This window comes from Hypanus sabinus, chromosome 6, assembly GCF_030144855.1.
Source record: "Hypanus sabinus isolate sHypSab1 chromosome 6, sHypSab1.hap1, whole genome shotgun sequence".
NCBI classification, from domain to species: Eukaryota; Metazoa; Chordata; class Chondrichthyes; order Myliobatiformes; family Dasyatidae; genus Hypanus; species Hypanus sabinus.
In genome coordinates, this window is record NC_082711.1 from 138,017,952 (window position 1) to 138,036,378 (window position 18,427).

The 18,427-nt window shown below is 39.1% G+C and overlaps 2 protein-coding genes across 3 annotated transcripts in view; one reads left to right on the plus strand and one right to left on the minus strand.

The window, feature by feature from the left end:
* lrwd1 (leucine-rich repeats and WD repeat domain containing 1) overlaps positions 1-1,074 on the minus strand; it is an 87,997-nt gene extending 86,923 nt beyond the window's left edge. Inside the window, exon 1 of the mRNA XM_059973007.1 lies at positions 675-1,074. The gene's annotated coding sequence lies outside the window, so the exon portion shown is untranslated. The remainder of the gene's footprint in view (positions 1-674) is intronic.
* Positions 1,075-1,206: 132 nt separating this feature from the next.
* The window catches only part of dtx2 (deltex 2, E3 ubiquitin ligase), a 53,754-nt gene continuing 36,533 nt past the window's right edge, over positions 1,207-18,427 (plus strand). For both annotated transcript variants that reach the window (XM_059973008.1, XM_059973009.1), the window contains exons 1-2: positions 1,207-1,675; positions 10,889-11,468. In XM_059973008.1, coding sequence (XP_059828991.1) covers positions 1,351-1,675; positions 10,889-11,468 — 905 coding nt within the window. In that variant the 5' untranslated portion in view covers positions 1,207-1,350. The remainder of the gene's footprint in view (positions 1,676-10,888; positions 11,469-18,427) is intronic.

Consider the following 18,427-nt stretch of genomic DNA (forward strand, 5'->3'; position numbering starts at 1 on the left):
TTTGGTTTCTACTTAAAGAATTTACTTGCTACCACTGGAATATACTCTGGGAAGGCAGGTCAGCCAAATGAGGAGATTAACTGAAGTAAATATACTTGCAAAAGTAAATATAATTTCTGTATACCTCTCTGAAAGAGTGTTTACTAGAGGAAGATTTAAAGCAGATGATGTTAACCACCATCACCAAGTCATTTTTACTTGCTTACTTTATGACTCAGGACTCATCCCATTGTGACCATACAAAATCTCAGCAGTGATCCTATCAATTGTATTCCTGTACCTCTGCAGCGTTCTGCCTTACGAGGCCTAAAAGCTAAACCTTGTGCTTATTTTACCCTTTGATTACATAGGAAGCAGTTCACAGTAACCAATTGATTTATCCACACTAGGGAGGAAACCTGATCTTCTAGGGGAAGATAGGTGGTCACAGGGAGAATGTGCAAACTTAACTGATATTGCTGGAAATGGGAGCACCTAATGACCCCCTCTGCCACTCCTACTTACATCATAAATGTCCTTTTGTAGATGTCTTTTTCTTTCAGTTTTGCAATGTTATTTATCCAAGATCTTTTCTAATACAAGCCATTAAACAGTTGGATAATCAATTATATATTTCTGGCCCAACGAGCTTTTAACAATAACTTAGAACAATTTATGATGACTAATTAACCTACTGATAAGGTTATTGGGCTGTGGGAGGAAACCTGAGCACCCGGAGGAAACTCTGGCGTTCACTGGCTAGACGTAGGACGCCAGAATTCAACTCCGTTTCTCCGAGCTGTAATGGTGTCGCGGTCCAAATCAAGACGCCTAGTAATGGTTAAATATAGGGTGTAAACTTCCGGGGTGAATTGAATACGCGTTTAAAAATAGATAGATGATCTTTGACCCAAAATATTTTTTCCTGCACTACAGATGCCCGTTGACCTGCAGGGCTTTTCCATTATAATTTCACATTTCGAACATTCACTTTGTTTTTGTACTCAATCCACAATTTCTGTGATTGCCGAGCTCACATTCCCAACGCAGTTCTATCCTGGCGCCCACACTGAACTACAACAACAGAACGATGAAAAGTTCTCCACCAAGTTTCGCAGCTCCGCTGTTGCACTCGCACCTGTCCATAACCGTCAGCTGACTGCTAGTCAGCGTGCTCATGGGAGTTGTAGTCCGTCAGTGGGCAGACCGGATGTGAGATCCCCGGGATCCTGACACAATAAAACTACACGGCCCAAGGTGCGGCGCGGCGACGCCTTCCCCCTTTTTCCTGGAGACAGCAGGGGGAGGAGCTTAGCTCGGAAAGTTCTCCGCGGTTGTTGCTCGCCGTTTACTCCGGGAAGGGAGCGCGACATGGCGGCGTCGGCGTACGGAAACGGAGCGGCGGCTGCGGGAGGCGGCGGCGGCGGCGGCGGCGCCTCGAGCTTCCCCATCGCCGGGGCGGTGGCCCAGGGGCCGCAGGTGGTGGTGTGGGAGTGGGAGGACGAGGCGGGCCACTGGAGGCCCTACAGCAGCAGAGTGAGCGAGCACGTCGAGCGCAGCCTGCAGCAGCTACACGGAGCGGCAGCGGCGGCCACCGGCAAAGGAACCAACAGCATCGCGCTGGGCCAGGCCGACCCCTGGCTGGCCCCCTACATAATCGATATCCCTACACTCACCCAGTTCCGCCAGGACACCGGTACGGCCGCTCGCATACCGACTGCTAACGTCGCAATCGCGTTCACCATTTAACGCTGTTCTGCATGTACGGCTCTCTATTGCTGTTGTCTAATTATTGCTCAATATTCATAACTTCACGTCAGAATGGCCTTTTGTTTACTTACAGTATTTTATTTTGTTACAATTTGCTGTTTCTAGTGTACCTGCGGTAACTGCAGTTGAGTGTTGTCTTCAACTTTTATAAACACTTATCTGTAGATGTTTTCTTGTATTCCCTTTGCGGTAATCCACTTTTTTTTACCTTGATATTTAGAAGGCTTATAAGAGATTAACGACATCTCTCAACAGATGTGTTCATTGGTTTTATTCCAATTACTTCACTGTTTCTGTTTTTAATTGATTCCAGCGGGCTACGTATTTGTTAATATATTTATGACGTTTAGTTTTTGGGGTAGAGAATCTCTTCATTGGAAGTACTTTTACTTGATTTGTTTTCAAAGAACTTTAGTTTTTAGAGTCTTGAAGTTAGAAATTACATAAGTAAAGAAAATAACAAATGCATATCTCCTTTAGGAGATTCAGACGATAATTGCAGTTGATGTTTTTGGATTTTATGTAAAGAAGAAAAAATAAGAAACAGCAGGAGCAAGGCAGTCAGCTCCTTAAGCTGCTTTACCATTCATTAAGATGGTAACCAGCTTCTTTCATTGTGGTCTCTCCATACCTTCATTCCTTTGAAGTCTGTCTCTGTTAATTTCTTTAAAGATATTTAAAGACTTCGTCAATTTTCTCAGTGGTAGAGAATACACAACTCTTGAGAGAAGAATTTCTACTGGTCTCCATTTGAAATTGTTCACCCCTAATTCTGTAATAATGCCCTCTATTTTAGATATTCCCATTGGAGAATTCTCTTAGCATAGGCCTGTCAAGCCACCTCAGTAACTTGAATTTTAATAAGATCACTTGCCATTCTATGTCACTCCAAGTGTAAATTAAATCTTACTTCATATTACTCCTTTTATCCCAGGAATTGTGGGTGATCCTCTGCACTGCCTTCAGTTAAATAATATCATTGCTTAAAGAGGAAACCAAACTGTATTCAATACTCAATGGTTTCACCAATAAAGTTGTACCATAAAGGTATTTTGATACAACTGTGCAGTTGTAGTAAAATATCTTTATTTTATACCACTGGTGATAATTGGCAGCATTTCACTAGTTTTTCCAATTATTTACAGCAATTGAATACATTTTGTGTTTTTAGCACAATGGCTACAACATCCCCTTGTGTTGATGATATCTTCCCTTTTAAATATTAAATTACTTTTTCATTCCAGAGTGCACATTTTCCAACATTCTACTTTTTGGTCACATGTTTAATTCCTTTCTGACAATTTACTAGGTCATCTATCTTTGTATCATCAGTAAATGGTTGCAGCTATCTACATTAACGACTTGGTCCTGTCACCTGTTATTAATATGGACTCTTAATAATTGAGGCCCTGACGCTGATCCTTGTGGCTTTTGATTATTGCTGGTACGAAAATGACCCCCCCCCCCCGCCGAAGCCAGTCTCCGCAGCAATTAGGCACTTTATCAACACTGTTGAAATCTAAGTATATTCCATCTGCCAGTTCCCTTTTGTCTGTCCTTTTTGTTACAACCTCAGAACACTAGCAGATTTGTCAATTTCCTTCATAAAACTTAATCACAAGATAATTGAGCAGAATTTACTGTTTTTCTAAATGATTCGGCTATTACCTCAGTGCATTATTGCAATGATTGATCTTAAGTTATATGGCTTTTTATCTTTGTCTGGCCCTGAATAGTGGTGGTAGTTTTACAACTTTCTGACCTTGCCAGAATTGAAATAATTTAATTTTGTCATCCCATGTGTTCTACAGTTAATGAAGTGTTTTTGAAGTATTGTTGTTGAAGTAGGAAGTAAGGCAGTTTGTGTATGCTCTAAGTGCAATGTTATTTCTGTGGTGTTAATCAGAGTTTAAATATTAGCTGGCATGCTGGAGTTAATTCCTCTGCTATTTGAATTAGTATCTTGGGGACTTTATATTTTCCCAACTTTAACAACTTCAGTGGAGAATGTCTACAGAGAGCACCAATATATCATCATAGTTTTTTTGTACTCAAATCTTTGTAATCAAGATTTCACCCATTGGCTTTTCCCCTGATAGAGCTGTCCAATTGTCTTGAAAAATATAGTCTAGTATGATGGTGAATATTGGTAGCTTGGGTCATGGAGTTGAGCTTGGCAATTGCTGCGCACTGAGGACGTCACCTCAACTGGCAGTGAAACATCAGCAAGCTAATTGCTAAGCTTGCGGAACACTGCAGCGTCAAAGTACAGTCTTTATGTAAAAGCCAAACAATTGATGTTGTACTCTGCTTGAAATCAGACATCAAAAGTTATTCCCAGTAACAAGCAGGCACAATGGTTCCAGATTAATGGTGTTTTGACACTTACATTAGCTCTTTTTTTAAACCTCAAAGTGTCACCAATGGGATCACCTGAAGTCAAATTAACCAGTTTATCCACTTGGCCCAGAGGCTGCACCTAACTGTGATTTCTTGTCTCCAGGGCTCATTGCAACTGTTTTCTAAATTTGAATAAATAATGCTCAGATCTAGAGATGAGATAAGTGACTGTCCTTAACATCAAGGTGTTTTTGGCTGAGTTTGGCATAAGAAACCTGAGTAAAATTGAAGGATGTGCATGGAGTATAGAGGAAACAATTCTGTACAGGCTTGTGTTAAACCTAAAACTAAGGAATACTGTTGGCTTCATTATTCACATTCTTCAATCCAGGATATCACAGGGAGTTTATCAGAATGATTTTCTTCGCCTCACCTTCAGCTGCTTTGTAAAATTTTAGTCTCCATGATGCATTCAGAAGCAGTGTACCATTCTTTCCACTTGATGCAGAAACTGGCGAATGACTGCTATGCCAGAGGCTGACTGTTTTCCACAAAGAGCAATTCAACCACCTTGTTCAGTTTGGAAGAAAGATCATCCTGATTTGATAACTTTCTCATTTCATAGATACTACCAGACCTCTTGAGGGTTTTAAGGATTTTATTTCCGGTTGCTGCTATGACTAAGTTGTTGGCCCTATAGAGAACGTTGAAAATAGTTCCTGTAAGAATATAAAATTGATTAGCTATTAAGACCAATAAACCCTTACAAAGAGCCTGGTTGTAGCACAGAGGTCAAGTTATGAGAGGATTGAATAATGAGTTGATCTCCCACTGTAGGACTTGAATTTAGAAATGGTCTTTATGAATCCTGATTATTAATAGTGCTGACTATAGAAGCTTTGTGACACGTTATCAAATCTATCCATAGTATCCTTTGGCCTTAACAGACACATACTTATAGATACTGATTGCAATGTTTCATCAGTAAACCTGATCGCCTTCCTCAGGCTCAAGTTCGTCAAATGACAAAGTTCCTTTAGGTGGAACTTGTCGTTTGACTAGTGCCTGAGGAAGATGGTTGGTTTACCATTGAAATGTTACAGTCAGTATCTGTGAGTATTTGACTTAAGGCAAAAGGATACTACGGATAGATATTAGTACTGGTTGTAGTATTGGTTACCACAGAACAACTGGATGGTCTTTAAAAATAACCCACATGGTCTGCTAATATGTCCTGTCTTGCCTCTGGTAATTTCCATGCATAACATTGTTGTGGAATCTTAACACACTTGCAAATGTACTAGTGGGGCATTCAGGTGTTCTGTAACTGCAACATTAAAGTAATTACAACAGAACAAAGCTGGATGGGCCAGCGTCATTGACTTAGCACCATTCCTCCCAGCCCAACTCTGGTTCTTCCTTGTGAACATCTGGCAAACGGGTCTAAATTCAAATAACTCTCCCACAGGTTTGTCACTCAGTGTCCTAACATTGCCATACCCACATAATTTGCAGTCATTGCACTGGACTCCTCCAGTGCAATCCTTGGGTACACCCTGTCCTGCATGGCACAGTATGCAGACATTAGGTAGTCATCCTGGGAGTCTTCAAAGTTTACTCCAGACTCTGTAAAATCTCAAGGTCAAAAATGAGTGAGCAATCTTTCCCTGGTTACCACTAGCCTATCTTATTCCCACTACATTTGAAAATAAGAGAACATGTGTTTTCTGGGTGTTGGGGAGGGAGGCTTCATTGTATTTGATTTAAAAACATATGAAGTGAGAACAGGATTGGGCATTTGGTTTCTTGAATCTTCACTGCCATTCAGCAAATTCATGGGCAATTATTGGTATTTTCCTACGTCATTCTTGATTCTCTAGTATCCAGAAACTTGTTGATCTTGTTTTTCATCAATGACAGCCTCCACAACCCTCCAACTAGGGAATTGTAATAAATCACACTGCTGGAGACATTTCTCCTAATTCGAGGCTTAGTTAAGCTCCTCTAGAGTATTGAAGTTGACATCCAAGAGTGGCTTGGTGACACTATCACTGGCCCAGATCTGAAGTCCACATCTCTCTGATTGGGTCTCAGCTGGGTCATGAGTAATTTGTCCTTGAGCGATGAGCTGACTTGACATCAGCCCTGCCATTCTGTCGGATGCAGGTAAAAGATGAGACCACCTTATTATAATGGAGAGATAACAGCCAGAAGTGCTAGGTGAATGATTTATCTCTACATCCTCCTGAGATCCCCACCATCACAGAAACATTCCTAAAATTTCCTTCAATTTCTTCATTGGCCTGCAACCTTGGGTCTATACCATAGAATTTGCTTCCAGACCTTTCTCCTTCCCCATCTTTAAATCATTCTCAAATATCACTCTAACCAAGTATCACATTTTGCCTCCCTTTCACTTGGCATCTATTTCTTTAAATGTAAAATGCTTTGGCTTGTATTTATGTTGCACCCTTTCGCTCTTGCAGCAAACATCCGTGCATTTGAACCCTCAAGTTCTTTTTTAAGTCTGTCACTTAAATGTGCTTCCTGGAGCATAGTATCTCTCTGCATTAAATTTCAAACAATATGCTGGAAATCTGAAATGTGAACAACAAAGAACCTCAGGAGCAGCAGATGGTGTTAGCAAAGTGATAATAAACTCAGTGTGACAGACATAGCCCCTTCAGGATACTTGAAGTTTGAAATACTTGGGCTAAAACAGTATTGTAAGGCAACTGAGAGGCTGTTGTTGCTGGCAGCTGCATGTCTTCATGGGTTTGGCCAAATACAGCATTGACAAAATAATTGGTACCATTGTTCCCATGCCTCTGTATGCAAGTCTAAAATGGTTGGGTAAACTATCGTCACACATATGTGCTAATAATTCAGTACAGCTGTACAACAATTCGGACGCTGAATTAAGTTAAATTTGATGTGGTGCTGCAGTTACATATTTTGGACATGAAATTACCAATGTCTCACATGAAATCAATGTATATTGAGAAAAGTGTTTAGCACTAATATAAGTTGGCAGCAGTAAGAACTTTGTAGGTTTATGCCTGGCATCAGCATGCAGACATTAAATGGAAGCTGTCACACTTCAATGTAGAACCAAGCAAATGTGTATAAGAGGTGTTACTCTGCATGGGAAACACAAATCCAAGATGGTCATTAACTCTTTGGCACAGAACGGTGCCCCGTATTCTTCCCACAAACTTCAAAAATGCTATCGCTGCGTAGTCATTGCAATATTGTTGTGGTTGCTATTGTGTGCAAACTAGTTACTAAATACACTTCAAGCATTCATCTACTCTAGAATCTCAAAGCAAGTTATGTGCGAAGTCGTTTTGGGTTGTGACTGAGAGAGGTGATTTTGTGCTACATAAATGCAAGTTGACAAATTTGCAAGGAATTGGTTAGTCTTCTGATGATCTTCTATGATTAGCTGACACTATTGTTTGCACTGTTATAACTATATGTTAACTAGAACTGTATGGTTTTGTGTAGACCTTGTAGCTTTAGTTTTTGGTTTGTTGGGTGGTAGAGTTGGTCTCCTGACTTGGTGTATCTGGGTAGTCTTGTTTTGTCTGGTGGATTTGGAGCTCCTTTCCGGGGAACCCACTAAGATGGTAGCGCGATATTAATACACAGCAGCCTCTCCAGACTCTGGATTTGGGGATTGCCAAACATTGTGGATTTTCTGCTGTAGTCTGTTTTGTTGTGTGCTTTTGTGATATCATTCTGGAGGAACATTGTTTCATTTTTTTTTATCTGCTTTGCAGTTGGGGTTTCCAAATGACAATAAATCGAAATTCAATTCAAGACGTATTTAAATTTGAGACTGAGGAAGGCTGAAAGGTTCAAACCTGGAACCAGTGCAAAACTGGGGGGAGAGGGCGATTAGAGGAAGAATGGGAGACAGTAATTACGATGGGGAGAAAGGAAAGCTGAGCAGAGAAAGGATAGCACAGATTAGTATCTATACCGTCGTGATTTTTTTTTAAGGTGCTGACAATTGTGCAGGGAAGAAAAGGTCATTGAACTACATGGGTGCTGTGGACGAGAAATGCATTTGGAGATGTTTTCAACCAGTTCATGGCTCCTAGTTCAACGTGATTCATAATGTTACATTTCATAAAGTTGTGCTGACTTTTTATTGTCAATGTGGAATATGACAGTCCTTTTCTCTGTAGGTGAGAAGCAGGTCAACATAAGGATTATTGAAACTAATTTTGCATACAGGAATAGCAAAATATAATTTTGAAGGTTGACAGTCAATTATTTTGTGCTTGTATACTGCACAGCTTTGTGTATAATCCAATTTTAATCTTAGCAAAATAGTGTTAGATGTACCTGGGACAGTTTGGATCTGAGGAGAAAAGACTGAAAGACCTATTTGCAGAAAGCAGTTGAAATGCTAGTTAAAGCCACACTTTTGTTTAGAGAGATTATTGCTAAAACTCTCCTGTAGGCACATTGATGTAGTTAAATAAAGGTCACAGACTTTGGTAATGCTGTAAAAGTCAATATTAGGCTTAAAAGAAAAGGCAATGTGCTATGAGATTTGAAACAAATGTCTTTTGTCCCATGGGCACTGATGAATTAAACTGGAGCCACTATGAACTCAAATGTTATAAGATGGCTCCGGTCATAGTATTTTTTTTAAACAGGTGAGGTTGAGTTGTCACACATTTTTTGTTTTGAAATACTTGGGATTTCAAACTCATATTGTGCAGAAAATATTATTAAAGTAGGCATCCAGGACAAGTTTGATCATAGCTTTGGTTGATCTCTGAAAGATCTTCACATCAGAAATTAAGAAATTTTGAATATGTATCTAAGTGCTTATTGCTTGATCCAAGAGCAATAAGATGATTCGGTCTCCATAGCCTGTCCTGCCTCTTGGTAATATTGACTTGAGTGGAGAGTAGCATCCACAAAGTTACCAGTCTGTAGCAGGAGGCCAAGTGAAGTGCAAGATTGGCCTGAGTACCAGTTGTGTTTTCTCTTGGTAAACACCAGTTGGTAAGTCCCAGTTCTGAGGAAAAGCAAGTTGATTTATTCCTGCTTGTTTCACTCCTGTTGAGGGAGCTTGTAGTACTGTGTAGCTGCAGATAATATATGGGCTTTTTTAGGTCTGTGCAGTTTTTCTTAAGGCAAAACATCTTCATTTGTGGATCACCGAAAAACTAAGTTTCCAAACAAAATTAGTTCTTTTTTTTGGATTAATTTCATAGTGCGGAAGTGCCGGTGGTAAGGATTTCCACACTTTTCATCTGTGGTATTAAATTAGGCGTATTAAATGCAAGGTCAGTTGTTGCTCAGCCCATAGCACTTTGCTATCAATTGTGGCAGCCATCCTGCTAGCCTCTTTCATGAAATGGCTAATGCAAGACTACTTTGTTTTGAAGTGGACTATTTTTTTTACATTTGTTATCCCTTTCAGGGACTGATTTGAGTAGCATTTGTATTATGTAGTTTTGCAATCTGACAAGGAGTCGTTTGGTCCTGATTATTTTCAAACTTAAAATTATTAGTGCAAGTTTTAATTCATTATGATTGAAATGTAAGGAAGGGTTGAGTTGTTTTGATATCAACAGGATGGGACAGTTCAGAAAAATAGATAAAAAGAATTGTCTGACATGTAAGCAGGAAGGTATGTGCTAGTTTTAAAAGCTGCCTGCACACTGTCATGGCAGTCTTCACAGGAAGTTGGAAAGAATAACAGGAAACTTGTATGTGCAGAAGTGATTGTTAAATGCATTTCACGGTTGGTTCTTTAATGGACAATTGTAAAGTGAAATTGCATGTTTATTGGGATACATTGTGTTGGGAGGGACTGCACAGCTGAACTGAGTGTTGTAAAATAGGACTGCAGGTTCTCTTTAGGACAAATCTATTTTGAAATTGAAATTAATGATTTTCTAGCAAAGATGAAGAAAGCATTTTAACTTTTATCAATCTTTTGTAGAGGCACTGATCTAAATGAGAGTAATAGGAGATAGGAGTATAAGAATGCAATCTCCAAATCATTACACGTATTGGAGTACACCAATGTACTGATGCTGCAACATGGGTCCAGCTAAATCTTTGAAGAAATGTTGGCCTATTTAAGTAAATAGATTTCACTGTGGAAGTTCCAGATGTTGCAATGAAAGTCATTGAATCATTCAAGACTAACTAGCAATACAGTAAGTGATGTAATAGTGGGGAAAAAAATCTGAATTCTTGTGGATACTTCCCAGATAAGAGGATGGCAAATGATTCAGCTGCTCCTGGAAGAGTCACAGAGCAATTCGTTTTCCCAGAATAAATTGAGTCATTTTCAGGTTAGCAAGCTAGGCAGGCGGGATCAATGTTACTTCTAGTCTGCATTAGTCACAGATTTGGTCAAAATTTCCTGATCTCTCAAAAAAAAAGGGAAAGCAGGCTGTGTGGAGGACAAAAGCAGGCAAAAGGTGAGAAACAGCAAATAAAGCCATCTTGTTTTCACCATTAAGTCATTCTATATCTGACAGCTAAATTAAAGGTATGGATATAGCAGACTAATATTCCCTAGTATAATCTAAGTAGTTTTAAGAAAGTAGAAAAGATGGGCAATGTAGGTTAAATATTGTATGATTTTATTTAACTACCTCAGTTACAAAAACTTGGGGTGGAACAACTTACACTTGAGGAAAAATAAATGTGATATCATTCAGCTACCAAGCAGCATATCCCAATGAAAGATAATGATTATTTTATTTTCTATATTCCTCCTGTGTTCTCTCTGAATTTAAATTTATTTTAATTTTTACAGGAAGAATGCGAAGAGTCAGGAGGCAGCTATATTCTCAGTCAACTGCACCTGGACAAGGACTGGTATGGCAATGGGAAAACGATGAAGGTGGATGGACAGCCTATGAAACAGTCATTTCTATTTTCCTAGAGGGTTGCTTCACTGGAAGACAACAAGTAGTTGATTTAGGGAACTTCGGATACAACTATGTGGTGGATTTGGCCAGTCTATGTCAGATAAATAAAAGTACTGGATTTCGGAGACGAATTCAGAGATGTTCTGATGTACCATATCCACCACCTATTTCTGGACCATTGCACAGAGGTCACAACTGTTCTTGTCATCAGTGTCTAGCTTATGCAGCCTCAGGACCTATTTTAAATCGTAGTCGACATACTCCTTACAACTTGGCAGGACCTTCTCAACAGACTTCCAGCAGGTCCTCTCAGATCATCTCTCCTAACCACGGATACTTTCCTTACAGTAAGAGACCAGTATCTGTGGGTCCAGTAACCATTGGAAATCCACAGTGGCCTCGCTCAGCAATAGCTACAGCAGGGTTACCTACAGCATCTAATTTGCATGTCACTAATAGTCCAAGGTATTGTATTAAAGCTTGATTGCAGTACATTAATTTGCAGTTCCACTTGACACAGCAGAATGTAGTTGGCATGAACCTTACTCTAAGCTTCATGTGGAAATATTGAGAATAAATTGATGATGCACTCAGTGGGTTCAGAGAATACAAATAACACATCTGGTGTCTGCTCAGTTTGGTAGTAAACTATGTGGTTGTGTTCTATACCAGCCTGATTTTTGCTATGGATATGTAATGTGCTCAAACTAAAATGCTCCATCTTTGTGACACATCTGCCTTAAATGTGCTTGCAACATGTTGCATTCTGGTAATGCCTTTTGAAAGTTCAGAGTAGCTGTATCAGATATTGGTTGAAGAGGAAAATTTTATGGAGTATCTTAAGGGAAGTTATTATGTGTGTGTTTGTCTTTTATATAGTTTTCACTGATCTACTGTTGGTAACTAGGTCTTTTTAGCTACCAGAGCCTTGGCTTGAAACTTCCCTGATATTTAATATGTATATTTTTTTTTAAATTGGGTAAGTTTAGAGCTAAGACTCTGGCAGTTTTAAAAAAAAGACCTAGTTATCAATAGTAGATCTGTGAAAACTAAGGATGTGAGAGCCATGGCATAATTGGAGAAAAGGAGAGGGTATAGGGGGAAGCAGAATATTGATTAGAGAGAGGAATACTTTTTTTTAACAGTCAAATGTTTTCAGATGTGGAACCAGAATAGACTGCTGCACATGGAGTTTGGGGTGAATTAGAATATTCTCATTTTAACTCTGATGTTTCAGAGATCTTCTCTAGAAGAGATTACTAATATCCAGGAGAAAAGGAGTCCAGAATTAACGATTGCATGAAGACTTTTCAAAGATGAGCAAAACATTTCTTCTGGAATCTTGCAAATGTTTAAACTTGAATTGGTATATTTTATGTTGTATTTATTAATTCCCACAATGTTAGTGTTGCCATTTATTGACATCTCTAATTATCCAAAACTGAGAAAATAGGAACAAGCCACTTTGGTCTAGATCGGGATAATAGATGGAATAAGGATGGCTGATTCCTAGCCTGAAATTATGAGTGAAAAAGATGTGGTTTTATGACATTTAAACTTGGATTTTAAATTTCATATTTATTTAATTCACAATAATTAAATTCTCCAACCATTATGATAGGATTCAAATTCACATATTCAGATGAATAATCCTAGCCTCTGGATACTATATCTTTGCATTGTCTGGAGTCTCATTGAACACAAATTGTTCCTAAATATAAATATACCATTGACTGAGGTTCATGGAATAACTCCCGAGTTGTGAAAGATAACATCTAAGTATGTTTTGCCTGGGAGGCAGTGGTGAGAGCACGAATATTCAGAGTGTTGAGAGTTCATTTTTCACATTTGATAATGTTACTGATAAGAACTGATTATAACAATTTATGACACTCTGAGGCCCAAGAAATCCAAATTTCCAGTCACAGACTTGCTTGGATTTGACTAATTTTTCAAAAACATGTTGATGACAATACTTGTGTTAAACTTGGCTCTGAACAACTATCTGCTGACCATTTTATGCGGGTAGTTTAAAGCTGGAAGCTAACATATGGTTAATTACTAAATGATTTTTAGTTATTTTGGGTGGTTGGTTAATTGGCGGGTGGAAACCCATTTGCTGCCAAATGGTTGAAGTCACTGGGAAAATTAGATGTCACAGTTTGTACACTGTTCTGTGCAACACAATCGATTTCACAGCATAATGTTGTGACCTACCAGAGCCAATGTGATGGTACTTGCTGTTCTGTCCTAGTGAAAGAATACCAAGTACTGGAGCTGGGGTTGTTTTATGCTGTTGTGTTCTGGAATAGTATGGTCTTGTGCTTTTTTTTGAGTGAGTTTGTTTGTTTATACCAGAGATTCCCAATCTTTTTTATGCTACAGAGCTCTACTTAGCTGGGGCATCCATGGACCCCAGGTTGGGAAACCATTGTTTAGACTCTTAGCAATAATTACACTTTGTGTGTCACTATTGAAGTTATTAGAAAAATTGTACATTTGATAAATCAACATGTTCCTCATTGTTATACAGTACTGTGCAAAAGTATTGGGCACCCTGGATTTTTGTGTATACAGTTTGTTTAAAATGTTCATTTTTTATCTTTTGCATTAGTAGAAAAGAAATTTTAGATTTCCAAACATTCATTTTTCAAAATCTTAACTGTTAGGGATTGTTTTGTTAAAGAAACATTAAATAATAGACCACTTTTCAAAATAAAAACTTGATTACTTTGTAGAGATATAGCCCAGTGCATGATTAAACAAATAACAAACTGGTGCTAATGATCATTGACATAATGAGTTGAGTGATAACTGATTTAACTGAATTGGAAATGGGTGTAGAAGGAATCAAGTTGGGCAAAGGACATTCAGTCTAAAAGGTGAGGGTGTGGCAGATATGACAGTTTATCCTTCAAATCATCAATTCTTATACCATGGCAAGAGTGAGCATAGCAGCAAGACACAAGGTGGTCATCCTGCATCAGCAAGGGCTCTCCCAGGCAGTAATTTTGTGACAGACAGGAGTTTCAAGATGTGCTGTCCAAGCTCTTCTGAAGAAGCATAATGAAATGTGCAAGAATATGCAGTGGTTTGCCATGGAAACAATGAAGAAGACTGATGTAATTTGGAAGGAGTTCAGCACTACTCTGAAACCTCTCAGAAACCACTGCAACACAAATACACCCCCTCTGCATTCCAGTGAAATCTTGTCAGAAGTGGTCTTCGTGGAAGAGTTGCAGCCAAAAAGCCATACCTCCGAAGTGGAAACAAAGCCAAAAGACTCCCCTCTGGACTGATGAATCAAAATATGAAATTTTTGGCTCAAACAGGAAGTTTGTCCATAAAAGAGCTGGAGAGTGGCATGGTGTAGGTTCCCTGCAGGTTTGGGGCTGCATTTCTGCAAATGGAGTTGGTGTTCTGTTCAGAACTAATGGAAAGCTCAATGCTGAGAAGTACGAGCAGATTCTTACCCATCACACAATACGAACAGTGATTGGTCTCAGCTTCTTTCTGCAGCAGGGCAGTGACCCCAAGGTCATAAATAACTCTTCAGTGAAGAGAACAAGGATTTCAACAACAGATGGTATGGCCTCCACAGAACCCTAATATCAACATGGAGGCAGTCTGGGATCACCTGGAGAGACAGAAGAGAGACAGCCAAAGTCTTCAGAAGAATTTTGTCAAGTTCTCCAAGGTGCTCTAGCTAGGTTTCCTACAATACAGTGTACCTAAAAGAACTGATGCAGTTTTAAAGACAAAGGATGGTCATACGAAATATTCATTTGTCTTTTTAACTGGTTTATATATTAATTTTTTGATATTTAGAAACTCTTCATTTTATTTTTGAAGGCATCTTCACTTTACAGATTTTTTTTTTAACATGTGCCTAAGATTTTTGCATAGTGCTGTATACAGGGTGTTTTGGATTAATTTAATTAAATACAATCAAACTCATTTCATTAGCTATTTGTTTGGGGAATAATCAGCTGATGATTCTGTTCTGAAACCTCAATGCATTAATTAGGCCATAAATGGTGATTCACTGACTTGTACTGGGTTGTCTATCCTAGAATTCCCTAAGTTTTAGGATGCCATTGAGTAAACTATTGCCAAAGCAGCACGTGGTCTCTATTTGAGGTAAGGTATACTTGGAGTGTTTCAGGATTTACTAGATTAATATAAAAGGACTGCATGTGCTGGAAATCTGAAATAAAACTGCCAACATTTGTCAAGAGGGGAACAACAGGTAAAATTTTGCTCGTGACCTTTCATCAGCATTAAAGCTTTCATTAGTTCTGAGGAAAGGCTATTGGCTTAAAATATTGAGTCAATTTCTTTCTTTACAAATAATGCCAGACTTTCAGTTTTTTTTGTACCCAATTAATTCCTGAGTTATTCTTTTAGAGCAAGATTGATTAGCCTACTACACACTCTGAAGCCTAGAATAATCTCACTAAAATTTAACATCGTCACTACCTTCTCCCATAGATGCTGTCTGGCCTGCTGAGTTCTGCCGGCATTTTGTGTGTTTATTAAAAATTAGTGGGTTTGATCAGCTAGGAAAAGTGAAGATTTTTCTTTTACTGTGAGCTTAGAACTAGGAGGCATAGTCTCAAGCGTTTTCACCACTTTAAGCTGAACAAGAATGTATGAATCATTGTAATTTATTCAGGAGAGGTGTGGATTCAAGTTTCTGATACACTTTTGAGGATTATTGGAATTTATAACCATATAACAATCACAGCACGGAAACAGGCCATCTTGGCCCTCCTAGTCCGTGCCGAACCCTTAATCTCACCTAGTCCCACCTACCCGCCCTCAGCCCATAATCCTCCACTCCTTTCCTGTCCATATACCTATCCAATTTTACCTTAAATGACACAACTAAACTGGCCTCTACTACTTCTACAGGAAGCTCATTCCACACAGCTATCACTCTCTGAGTAAAGAAATACCCCCTCGTGTTTCCCTTAAACTTCTGCCCCCTAACTCTCAAATCATGTCCTCTAGTTTGAATCTCCCCTACTCTCAATGTACTCTCAATCTCCCTACTCTCAGCCTGTTCACGTCAACTCTATCTATCCCTCTCAAAATTTTAAATACCTCGATCAAATCCCCCCTCAACCTTCTACGCTCCAATGAATAGAGACCTAACTTGTTCAACCTTTCTCTGTAACTTAATTGCTGAAACCCAGGTAACATCCTAGTAAATCGTCTCTGCACTCTCTCTAATTTATTGATATCTTTCCTATAATTCGGTGACCAGAACTGCACACAATATTCCAAATTTGGCCTTACCAATGCCTTGGCAATTTGGCAAGTAAATGAGAGTTGCAGCTGAAGTTTATGACTGAGGCAGGCATTGAAGAGATTTTTGACTTGCTTTCAGGCATGGGTTCATTCATGACTAGGTTTCTGGAATACATGAGTCAAACTGCTGGAAGAAGGAAAGGTGTGGGTGGAAGGGAAGAGCTGTCAGCCTGCATCCAATCCACTGTGGGTGCTTGCAGATAATTTCTTTAGAATGTCTTGGCACAGAATGATGGGTGAGAGGTGAACACTGACATGTGGATTGTTGTCCCTTGCTGGGTTGGGCTCATTCTTGCTGAAACTTTGTGCTTTTAATGCATTAAACATTTCATTCCACATTAATCACACTGAATGGTGAAACGGACCTCTTCACATATTTCTGTGTTCATTCCCTCCTTGTCTGTGTATCAGCCTTCAGATTTGTTTTAATTACGTCTTCATCTTGCCTTATCACCTGTTCATTCATACATGAGATCTTGATTACCTGCACCATAGTTAAGAAGGTGCTTTCAGACCTGTCCTGCTGTCAGTTATTTCTTTGCCAGAGTTTCTCAGTGGTGTTGCAGCCGTAAGCTGAATATTCCCATGTGAAGCATTATTTTATCAAGTCAATTTTTAGAATCAATAAATTTGTCAAGAGACTACGGAGTGTGCTAGCAACTGCTTAGAGAATTAATCAAATCAAGTGGTTCAATAGGAGTTTCTTGTCTGTGGTAAGAACAGGCAATAAAATGAAAGTGAAAGTAGCAGTTTTTGTATAATATTTGTGGTTTTGGTGTCATTTGGTGCTTTTTGTGTTTACTCAGTGGGCTGCTTTTAACTTGATTTAGATTGAGCATCAAGCACCTTTGCTCCGTCTGCTACAACAGGCGGCATTTCCTGCTGGCAACCCACTTTAATTCTGCTTCCCATTCACATTCTGACATGTTGGTCCACTGCCACAATGAAGCCACTCTCAAGTTGGAAGACCAGCACCTTGTATTCCGTCTGGGTAGCCTCCAACCTGACAGCATGACATTGATCCTCTAAATTCTGGTCATTTCTTGCCCCACCCCCTTTCCATTCTCCATTATGACTCTCCTCTTACAGCTTCCCTTTTCTTCACCTTCTATTACTATGTCTTTCTCCTCACACTCATTACCACCAAAATTTCCAGGCTGCCTTGTCCAGCATTGTTTCTGTACTGTCCTGATTTGTTTTCCTATGAGTATAAAATTCTGCTCGCTCTGCACTGTTCTTGGGTTGAGAGTTTACAGCGCTGAGCTGTTTGTTATCTTGCCCTTTCAGTTCTAAATTTATGGGAGGAAGAGAGATTATAGAAAGCCAAGTGAATCACACAACTGCCTCCACTGTTCACCACATCCTGTAACAACAACGCGTTCTTTTAAGATACATTTAACTGAATAAAAATGTTTTCAGTCACTCCGGTGACAATGGCGAATGAGCAAGACCTGAATTACCTTTGAGTTTAGAGGTCATATTCAGTTCAAAGTGATGTTTGAGGGCAGGTGAGGAGGTGGCCAACAGAAATGCTGACATTTTGGGGAAAGGCTCTGAACTACTAACGGCCAATAGTGTAGTTGAAGGACCAGAACTAAGAATTGGCCAACTGAAGGATATGCTGAGTGAGGTCACTATTGTTGGCAGAAAATACCTATTCTGGGGCCAAATCTACTGAAGATGGTAATATACTGAAGTTGGCCAATCAATTCTAGCGTATTTTTCCAGTCTTCAAAAACACTTTCTTGCCCATATCCCTTGATTATTCTAAAATGCAAAGATCTTTCAATCATGAATTAGGAGTGAAAGAAATGACTTGACTCCTTTGACCTCTGGGCTAGAGAATACCAAAGTAAAGAAATTCATCCTAGATTCCATCTTAAATTGCCTTTGTCAGATCTAGATGTCTCAGCTAAGAGGAATGTCCTTCCTCTTATTGTCAAACTTTAAAAAAAAATAATAATAATTCTGAATTTTTCAGCTGGGACAACTCTGTTTTATAAACAAATGATAAAGGCCTTGTTTTCCCAACTCTCTTGAATGATAAATAAATTTACCATCCCAAGAATCAATCCAATTAAATCATTTCCATATTCCCTCCCCAGCAAGTA